The sequence below is a fragment of the Rutidosis leptorrhynchoides genome, chromosome 2 (assembly GCF_046630445.1).
Source record: "Rutidosis leptorrhynchoides isolate AG116_Rl617_1_P2 chromosome 2, CSIRO_AGI_Rlap_v1, whole genome shotgun sequence".
Taxonomy (NCBI): domain Eukaryota; kingdom Viridiplantae; phylum Streptophyta; class Magnoliopsida; order Asterales; family Asteraceae; genus Rutidosis; species Rutidosis leptorrhynchoides.
The window spans coordinates 216797287-216808550 of record NC_092334.1 but is presented as its reverse complement, the minus strand read 5'-3'; the positions used below and the strand labels follow the sequence as shown (position 1 = coordinate 216808550).

Here is an 11264-nt window from a genome sequence, read left to right as displayed (position 1 = left end):
TGAATTTTTATATAAAGGTTATGTGTATCATGTTTTGTACACGGGTTACGTGTACGGTTAAATATTTGAAATATCGTGGTCTATTAAAATTATGGAAATGATTGATTATGATAAACTAATGAACTCACCAACCTTTTGGTTGACACTTTTAAGCATGTTTATTCTCAGGTATGAAAGAAATCTTCCGCTGTGCATTTGCTCATTTTAAAGATATTACTTGAAGTCATTTACAAAAGACGTTGCATTCAAAACATTTGAGTTCAAAAAGATTGTTGATAGATGAATGACAGATTAGTCAATTATATTTGGGAAACATGATAATTTCATTGGTATTAATATTTGTAAACTTTCATTGAAATGAAAGTTTGTCTTTTAAAAAGAATGCAATGTTTATAAAATGTATCATATAGAGGTTAGAACCTCGCAATGTAATCAACTAATGTGAATCGTTTATAATCGGTATGAACGGGTCCTTTAACCTTTGGCTTGGATTGCCCCATTTTACCCAATTTTCTATCACATTAGTTGTTGAACTATTAGATGTTTAGCATCACTACTAAGCCTTAATCTAGTCACACTATGAAAACTCACATAAGCATTGTATTAACAAGATCAAGTTGAATTATGAGTAGTCATTGAGATTATGCTTGGATTAAAATCACTTAAAACCTTTCAACTATCAAAATCACTTAAGATAATCGAAACCACTATGTTGACTAAAGACTAATTGAAAACCAACTCAAACTAAGAACACAATCACTTGAGATCCCCAATTTGGTTGTCTAGATCACTCAATGTGTTGAAGCACAATTTGTTTCAATAATCAAATCACTTAGAAAAGCTAGATAATCTTTGTAATCAAAGTAAAGCCTAAAACAAATGCATAGCAATGGATCTATAGCTAACTAAATAACAATTACTCATATATAGCTAACTTCTATTCAATAATTTGAGGTAAATCCTTACATCAGGGCTTCATAAATAAGCAAACACAAGTGAATTAGCCAAGAATGGCTAAATCAAAGCTAAACAAAGATGAACAATCACAATTAAGATTCATATTCAACTATTAAGAGTATTCAATGCAAAACAATAGAAGTAGAGGTGGAGATTACAACCCAAATGAAGAAACTAAGTAAAACTAATGATAAGATTGCTTGAGCTTTTGATTGATCCTCCAAATTAGCCTTAATCCTAACTTGGATGATGAAATTAGGGTTATTAAGGTGAGATTTGAGACAAAAATTGCAGCACTCTCTTGGAAAACCCTATCTTAACCCATTTATAGCTTGGAAAAATTCTGCACTCAAAACAGCGATGGTGCGTCGCACGGAGAGGTGTGCCGCACCCTAAGGGTGGTGCGTCGCACCGTATAACTAGAAAATCATCCTGAATGTTCTAAAATAGAAATTTGAGAATCCTTTGTTGAGGTGCGCCGCTTTTGGACTTTGGTGCGCCGCACCATATAACTACACTTCCAGAATTTGAATTTTCTCACTTTATCATTGCACATTTGCACTCTCTTTGCACTTTGAACCATGTCCTGCACTTTGGTTCACTAATTTGGCAAGATTTTTAGTTAATTTTGCACTCGCTGAGGTCTTTACTGTTGGTGATTTTAGTGTTATCAACAAGCATTTTAGTTAATTGAGATTTACTTGAAAGCAAGGGTAATCAAGTTATACTTAGTAACGGGTTTGGAGTGTGTGGAGTACACGCCCGTAAGAGTTAACTTGATGCTGGCATGGAAATTGTGGTATTGAAAAGGCTCAAAATTCCACCATTTTCCATTAGGTGTTAACGAAAAGTTGCGTCTTTTCGTTGAAAGATTGCCTATTTTAGTTGAAAGGTTGCGACCTTTCATCGCACCCTTTCATTTCTTATATATATGGGATATGAGTTTTGCTTTCATAAGAACATACAAAAATATTCACATTCTCACTAATACTATAATTTGATCTCTTCTTGCCTAGAGACAAATTGCGTTCTTGTCTTATCCCAATTAAGATTTCGTGTAACCCAAGGCAAGTAGGGTCGAAATACTTAATTAGGAAAGTGTTTCACGATTCAAGAATCAATCCGGGATTATCATTTACAACCCTCATCTCCAACAAACTAATTAAGTATTTTGAGATGATCGTGGTTAGAGTGATTCGTGGAATTTGCAAATCTTGAAAAGAAGGCTATGTTGGTGAAAATATCATTTCGTGATTTAAAGTTAAATTAGATGGCAACCAAAACAATTAATGGTGAGAGATCTGGTCAAACAATAAACTTGTGGTTTGGATTGACTAACGACAAAACACAAGGAATTGTTTGTGTGTCATGATCTTGGTTTTAATGAAAACTAATTTTCCTTTTGGCATGTGTCATGCATATGCATGAAAACCAATTAATTTAATTGTTCAGATCGGTTGACAAAAGAAACATTTTAAACACAATTTCTTTGTGTTATTTTGTTTCATTAATTTAAAGAAAGAGGATGTATAATCCTTGAATGAACCATGAAAGGACATTGGCCGGTGAATCTTTGAAAGATGTGACTTTCCAAGTTTGGCAAATTGGGAAAAAGGAGTGGATAAGAGTTTGGCAGAATCAACATGAGATATTTCTCCAATCTTACAAGTACGCGTATTCTATTCATCTTTTATATGCTGTTAATCTGTAAGTTTCATTTATTTTCATATCCATAAGTCGGTGGGTAATTTGATTAGTGACTAGATCATTGAATTCAATTTTGTCATCCTATAATTGGATTAAAATTGGATTCTGTCAAATATTGATCAAAACGGTACAAACGGTTTTTATCCAACGTAAATTCTATCACCTAAAAACCCATGGTTGCAATTTACAGAGTATATGTGGATGATCAGACAAGTTCACATATCCACCGACAAATATTACATGTATGGTTATGGTTATTGTATTAATATAAGATATATGATATTTGAATATTTAGTTAATAGTCATATTAATATTAATCGGGCATTTCGAATGTATTAATTGATGTTTTGTCTCACATGATGGCTTGGTAAGTAACCGACATGCAAGAAATGATGATTTGGGTGATTTAAAGTTAAATTAGATGGCAACCAAAACAATTAATGGTGAGAGATCTGGTCAAACAATAAACTTGTGGTTTGGATTGACTAACGACAAAACACAAGGAATTGTTTGTGTGTCATGATCTTGGTTTTAATGAAAACTAATTTTCCTTTTGGCATGTGTCAAGCATATGCATGAAAACCAATTAATTTAATTGTTCATATCGGTTGACAAAAGAAACATTTTAAACACAATTTCTTTGTGTTATTTTGTTTCATTAATTTAAAGAAAGAAAGAGGATGTATAATCCTTGAATGAACCATGAAAGGACATTGGCCGGTGAATCTTTGAAAGATGTGACTTTCCAAGTTTGGCAAATTGGGAAAAAGGAGTGGATAAGAGTTTGGCAGAATCAACATGAGATATTTCTCCAATCTTACAAGTACGCGTATTCTATTCCTCTTTTATATGCTGTTAATCTGTAAGTTTCATTTATTTTCATATCCATAAGTCGGTGGGTAATTTGATTAGTGACTAGATCATTGAATTCAATTTTGTCATCCTATAATTGGATTAAAATTGGATTCTGTCAAATATTGATCAAAACGGTACAAACGGTTTTTATCCAACGTAAATTCTATCACCTAAAAACCCATGGTTGCAATTTACAGAGTATATGTGGATGATCAGACAAGTTCACATATCCACCGACAAATATTACATGTATGGTTATGGTTATTGTATTAATATAAGATATATGATATTTGAATATTTAGTTAATAGTCATATTAATATTAATCGGGCATTTCGAATGTATTAATTGATGTTTTGTCTCACATGATGGCTTGGTAAGTAACCGACATGCAAGAAATGATGATTTGGGTCACGACTTTATAATCCAAAATTTCATAAACATTATTGTTATAGTTGGTTACTGTTGGAATTTACATTCAAAGATAAACACTTAAAAGATGGTAGTTATTTCTTGTTCATTAAAGTGGTTATGGGTTGTTAAAAGTTGTGATTTTTGTTAAGTCACAATAGTTTATATGTTGATAATTGGTAAGTGACAGTTAGTGAAAAAGTCACAACCATTGAAAAAGTATAACGATTGACTTGTATCACATAACTACATATGTATACGTATGTAAATATGATACATGATGTGTATGGCTGTAAAGTGGGGACTTTATTGCACCAACTAAAATTAAAAAAGAAATTTCAGAACTTTTCACGTGTGTCATATCCACAAATCATTTGATGGTCCATAAAGATGGTATAAGTTAGTAAATCCGATATGTTTTAATATGGAATAAGGATTAGATGTTGCTTTCTTGTTTTAAAATACCGGTATATGTTGAAAATTGGTGGTATGATGTATGAGATACATCAAGTGACCAATATAGCATGGTGTTGGAAAGATCAAGCAAGATCTAGAATAATATATTGTGATGTGGTTTAAGTTGTAAAAGCCAACCATGGACTATGGTTCAATTCACAATGTGAATCCTTAAGGTAAATTAAATTGTATTGAGATTAATATTGATCAAGAGGATTATACATCTACAAGTTGTTGGTTTTTTTTTAACACTTGATATAGATGAGGTATCTTGGATCAAAAGAATGATGTAGAGATTATTGACATTATAAATTTACTGTCATTACTTCTTGGTTCTAGAAGTGGATTGACAAAGATTTGTTTATAATCTTAATCTTACCATCTAATGTAATGGTTTTAATTGTGTACATAATGATAATAAGGATCCATTATCAAGAGTGTACCAATTATAAAGTTTACATTGGTGATTTTTGAAATGTGGACATATTCGAAGACTAATCAATTAATTAATTTGAGTACTCGCGAGTTTCTTATGGTATAATAAGAATTTGGTAAATCCTTGGATAAAAGGATTGCAAAGGAAAATTGATTGACGTTGAAAATGTCCATTTAGATTCCTAATTATGGGATATTCGTTGGCTAAGGCATATAGTCAAATGTACATGGGAAATCTAGATACTTATGCCTTAGACATACTATGTTTCGTGAGTTGATCACGAATGGAGTGATATATGTAAATTTTGTTGAGTCGTAACAAAGTTTGAGTAAATCACTTTATAAAAGAATTAGCCCGAGACTTAAGTGCGCACAAGTTGGCTAATGATGTGGGATTGAAGTCCACCGAAATCTTCCAAAGTGAGACACCCAATTCCCTTTTAGTAAAACGCTAGAAGCTGAATTTCAATGTGGAAAACTTACTTTCTGAAGATTGAAACACATAAATATTCTGATCCCAAAGTATGTGTTTAGACCCGTAAGTTGAGATAGGTTGAAGTTTAACTTCTTAATAGTTCTTTTGAAAAATTGCAAATGCGGGTGCAAGATATAAAAGAACTACCTATGTGAGCATGAAGTTTTGCCGCTTCAAGGAGCTTTGGACTTAGGCTGCCGATATGTTCACTGAAGGATTGGGACACATGGCTTATAATAGTGTCAAGTTAGTATTAGACGAATGTAAGAAACTGATGTGTGTATTACTCTCTCATTTTCATATGGGTTGAAGGGTTTAATTTCTGAAACACCCCGATTCTTGAATTCTGGATGATGTAATATACTAAGATGAAAATTTAATTTCTGAAACATTTTCATTTATGCATTGGTTTGTTTTGTTTTGTTTGTTCAAGTTTTAGCAAATCAAGAATTACACTAAAATGGGGGGGAATTGTTGGTGATTTTAGTGTTATCAACAAGCATTTTAGTTAATTGAGATTTACTTGAAAGCAAGGGTAATCAAGTTATACTTAGTAACGGGTTTGGAGTGTGTGGAGTACACGCCCGTAAGAGTTAACTTGATGCTGGCATGGAAATTGTGGTATTGAAAAGGCTCAAAATTCCACCATTTTCCATTAGGTGTTAACGAAAAGTTGCGTCTTTTCGTTGAAAGATTGCCTATTTTAGTTGAAAGGTTGCGACCTTTCATCGCACCCTTTCATTTCTTATATATATGGGATATGAGTTTTGCTTTCATAAGAACATACAAAAATATTCACATTCTCACTAATACTATAATTTGATCTCTTCTTGCCTAGAGACAAATTGCGTTCTTGTCTTATCCCAATTAAGATTTCGTATAACCCAAGGCAAGTAGGGTCGAAATACTTAATTAGGAAAGTGTTTCACGATTCAAGAATCAATCCGGGATTATCATTTACAACCCTCATCTCCAACATTTACATCATCATCACGACAAGGTAAAATTCATTTTGATATATATTCATCTCAGCAATTGAATTTTATACCATTAACTACTAGTCCGTATATATCAACTACTACTCCTTACATTAGATTTATACAACAATTTTTAATATATATAATTTTCGTGTTATAACAAATTAGATATGATTGACTTAAATGAAATGCCTACGGAGGAAGACTCGATAAATATTCAAGAGGAAGGAATTGAAGAAGAGGGTTAAATAAACATGTAGATTTATATGAACCTTTTATTGGTCAATGTTTTTTAAGTGAAGAAGAGGCTTTTATTTTTTATCAAAACTATGCCAAAAGAAATGGATTTTCTATTCGTAAAGGTAGGTTCGTGAATAAAAATGGAGAAAAATCAAAGAGAGATTTTTTTTGTCACCGTGAAGGAAAGTCAAAATTTAAAATGCTAAATCACTCAAAAGAATAAAGGAATCGTGGTTCTATAGTTTGCGATTGCAAGGCCCACATGCGTATAATGTTAAGGAGAATTAATGAAATTTTCTCGAAAGAGTGGCAAGTCACTAAATTTGTTTACGGAACATAATCATGATTTGTTATCTCCTCAAGAGGTTCGATTTCTTCCTTCATATCGTAGTATTACAAAAGATGATGAAGATCGTATACTCTTGTTTAAAAATGGGGGGTTGTCTATTAGACAAATTATGCGTGTGATGGAGCTTGTAAATAACGTAAGGCATGGAGAACTTCAATTTCTTAGAAAAGATTTTACTAACTTTATAGGTAAAAATCATAAATCACACTCAAAAAATGACGCCAAGGAGATTTTGGAGTATTATAAAAATGCAAAAAATGAAAATCCTAAATTTCAATATGCATTTACCATTTTTTTAACGGCAAATCTCATTAAAAAACCACCTAGCAAGAAGCTAGGAAGGCGAGGAGGATACAAAACAAACTAAGGCTATAAAGCCCTGAAATGAAACACTATGAAAACAAAACCTTGGACACCAAACAAAGGCTTAAAGCCTAAACAACACCTATATACAAAGGCCTAGACATCCATGACCTCCATGAAACATTACAAGAGCTCCTACTTCGTAACCAGCGACGTCACAATTTGAATCGAATGGAAAAGCATGTTCTTCTTCAATGATTCTGAAGCAAACACGATAGAATTACGAAACCTCCATAAAAGCCAGAAATAAGCTACGATGATGATATATAACTTGTTTTTCGAGTCCTTGTTATATTTCCATGCATCGAACCAAGCGCACCACTCCATCCAATTATTGAAAACGGGCAAACGAATGTCCACCCATAGCTAAACAGCAATCTTTAACTCTTGCGCAACTATGCAATCAAACAGAACATGATTAATCGATTCTGAGTGGTATCCACACAAAGCGCAACTCGCATCTTCCACAACCACGCCCCTTACCGCAAGATTAGAATGTGTAGGCATTTACCATAGATAGTGATAATATACTAGAGCATATTTTTTGGTCCCATGGTCATTATTTTGACATGTATCAAAAATATGGTGACGTTGTGGTATTCGATACTACATTCAAAGTCAATTCGTATGACATGCCTTTTGGCATATTTGTTGGTGTTGACAATCATGAAATAACCGTTTTATTTGGTTGTGCACTTCTACGAAATGAGACTACAACCACATTTCAATGGTTGTTCAAGGTACTTCCTTGATATTTATGAATTCATACATAATGTATCTCATTTTGGTGAATTAATCACTAACTTCCTAATTGCTTTACAAATTGCAGAATTTTTGTTTACTTATGAGAAGGCCCCCGCTTAAAATTTTGACTGATCAGGATCAATGGATGACACAAACGATTGCAAAAGAAATTCCTTCGGCTAAACATGCATTTTGCAAATGGCATATCACTACTAAATTTAGTAGTTGGTTTATGTCAGTGTTAAGAAGTGAGTATTCAAGTTGGTGTACAAAATTTTACACCTTGTAAGCTGGACACGAATGAAGAATTTGAACAAAATTGGTCGTTGGTTATTAATAACTAAAATCTTACCAACAATAAGCGTGTTGTAGGCTTGTACAAGATAAAATCATTTTGGGTACCCGCTTATCTTCGTGATTTCTTTTTTGGTGGAATGACAACTACCGGAAGATCAGAAAGTATTAACGCATTTATAAAGAAGTTTATATCTTCTCGTACATGTCTAAGTGACTTTATTAGACAAGTAAATAGTCATCTTTAGTTGAGTATGACAATTTTATATTATATATTAGTATACCAATTATTAATTATTGTTATACGTATTTTGTTAGGTTAATCTTGCAGTTGAAGATGTTCAGCAAAAACAACTACACGATACTATGTTTCAGAAATATAGAGGGTCGTATTTGAGATCACTTTCACCATTAGAAGAACAAGGTCATCAGTTCTTAACTCCATTTGCTTTTAAAAAGTTTCAAGAGCAGTTTGGTCTCGCAATGCAATATTTGGTTAAAGAAACTGCATATTCTAACCGTGATGAGAACATCGTTAACTTTATTGTCAAACATCAAAAGGCAACACGGTATCATAATGTAGTTTGGGATGGTAATGTGGCTAAGTACACTTGCAAAAATTTTGAATTTGTTGGCATACTTTGTCTTCATATTTTAAGTGTATTTATCCATAAAGGTTGCTTTGAAGTTCCTTCAAAATATTGGCATCCACGATGGAGTCGCAATGACACTCAAGTCGTTGAAATACCCCAAGAACCAATTCGTGGCACATCAAACTCTGATGCCAACAATGAGGTTGAAGCTGATGTGATTGACGTGGTTCAGTGCCCAATAAAATCAAAAACCAAAGGACGACCTAGTGAAAAGAGGATGAAAAGTGTAAAGGAATTACCAAAACAAAGACGTTGTGGACGGTGCCGTTTTGGTCACAACATTAACACATGCAAGGAAAGAATAAGTGATGAAATTTCTAACCAGAAAAAGACGATTGATTTAGATGGTGAAGATATTAATCCAGTATTATCTAAGAAATGTTAGAACATTAATCTCGTTGTTTAAGAAATATTGATACTTATTATTTATGATTCGGGCTATTAAAAAATTTAGTTGTGTGATCTGAATATCTTATATTAAATTATTAGTTAAAACGTAAACTCAGCAAAAATAAGTGGAATTTTAAGTGAATACAAAGTTTTTAAGAAAAATATTACTAGTAAAATAATATTTGTTTAAAGGGAAAAAGCACATTGTTCACACCCTGCTGTTGCTTAATAAAAATACTACGGAGTAGATTTAATGTGTATATGATTTGAACGTACGGCTAAAGTGGACGTAAGGGATATTACTTTTATGTTTTTTAAAGAAATTGATTGATATTGAGTACCAGTATTACTAGGTGCATTGCCCGTACATTGCATGAAGAAGGTTACGGTTCGTGTTTTAGTGAGCTGCAACTTGGACAGATGGGATGTTGAGGTGATTGGTAGAGTCATTGAAGTGTTTTGACAAAGTTAGAAGCTGTGGAACGAAACATAATGACATGCTGAATAATGGACATAATAAACATGAAATTTTCCACTCGTTAAATAATTGGAACTGTAGGATTCTAAATAGGTTTACCAAAAGTTAAGACTGTAACTTTGAACAAAACAACCAAGAACACATAAATGCAAAATAGTTGGTGCATAATACATATGGTTCAACTCTCGATATCTAGATAATTAAAAGTTTTATTGAAATCGGCCCGCTTCTCCGGTATAGCATCTTGGATAGCTTCTATTTTCAAATATTGTGCAGCCAAACTCGACAAAAGTGAAAATCCAGTCTACAAAAAACAATTAGTATACAGTTACGTCATTATGTTACATCAAGTAAAGTATAAAGAAATAAGGACACCCATAATGCAACATTTGAATTCCCACTCCATACAACAAACTATACCAACAAATTCTACAATCCTTGTATCATTTAAAAACAAACTATTTCACATGATACTATTTCATCATCAATGAAGAAGCCAAGACTCTCCATGTCTCCAAACTACTAATAACCATATGCAAAACTATTATTCCGTAGTAAATTAATGGACTTTATATTAATAGTAGATGATTAACCGTTACAATGAATTGATGATTAGGAAAACTTATGAGTTCTTAATATAAATGATAATATTAATAGCTTTATTGAAATTTCATATGTTTCCTTTAAATGATTGTCATAATTTTTTTTACTCTAGTTATGATGGACCTTAAAACCGGATCATATATTTGTTATAGATATTTGTCCAAAACTAACTTATGAACATTGTACTAATAGTGGTAGATAAAACGCTACAATAAATTTCAAGTAACTGTTAATGGTGATAAAGACTTTTGAGTTTCTTATGAGTTTCTTGATATAAATGATAATAATAACATTAGCTCTTTGATGAAGTGATTAAACTAACCATATTTAAAAGCGAATACATATTAATTGTAAACAACATTTTTGTGTTATACATGAAGTCTTTATTATTGTCGTCTGTTATTATTATTTTAATCGTGATCTGTTTTGTCAATTGCTCCCTTATCATTCAAGCTTTTACATGTCACGCGATATGTGACTATAAATGTGATGTAAATCTCATCCGAGCATTTCCATGTCATGTATGAAATTTAGCAAGCATATTAAATGCTTCATGAAGCTACAGTTGTTGAAAGATGCTTATGAATAAAAAAATCAACAATTAAAATTTACCTTTTTGTCATATAAAAAGTTTATGTCAATGAACTTGCAAATGTGAACAAAAATATATAGCAATGTTCTGAGCAACCCAAGCCAATAAGCTTATCAAGATTCTCGACATCTCCGATTATTACTTAACCATATGCAAACCGGCTACTAAGTTAATGGACATTGTACTAATAGTGGTAGATGAAACACTACAATAAATTTCAAGTAAGTGTTAATGGTGATAAAGACTTATGAGTTTCTTATGAGTTTCTTGATATAAATGATAATAAT

The 11264-nt window shown here is 32.3% G+C and overlaps 1 protein-coding gene across 1 annotated transcript; it reads left to right on the top strand.

Moving 5' to 3' along the window:
- The first annotated feature begins 7792 nt into the window (after nt 1-7792).
- On the top strand, nt 7793-9767 carry LOC139888548 (protein FAR1-RELATED SEQUENCE 11-like). The gene is made up of 5 exons (XM_071871553.1): nt 7793-7963; nt 8053-8227; nt 8340-8491; nt 8580-9294; nt 9649-9767. Exons 1-5 carry the CDS (start codon nt 7793-7795, stop codon nt 9765-9767), a joined length of 1332 nt encoding a protein of 443 aa, XP_071727654.1.
- The last annotated feature ends 1497 nt before the right edge of the window (nt 9768-11264 follow it).

Coding starts and splice junctions, on each gene's coding strand:
- LOC139888548 (XM_071871553.1), top strand. CDS start 7,793: ATGTATCAAAAATATGGTGACGTTGTGGTATTCGATACTACATTCAAA. Junction 8,492..8,579: donor TAAGTGACTTTATTAGACAA/GTAAATAGTCAT, acceptor GTATTTTGTTAG/GTTAATCTTGCAGTTGAAGA. Junction 9,295..9,648: donor TCCAGTATTATCTAAGAAAT/GTTAGAACATTA, acceptor ATTGAGTACCAG/TATTACTAGGTGCATTGCCC.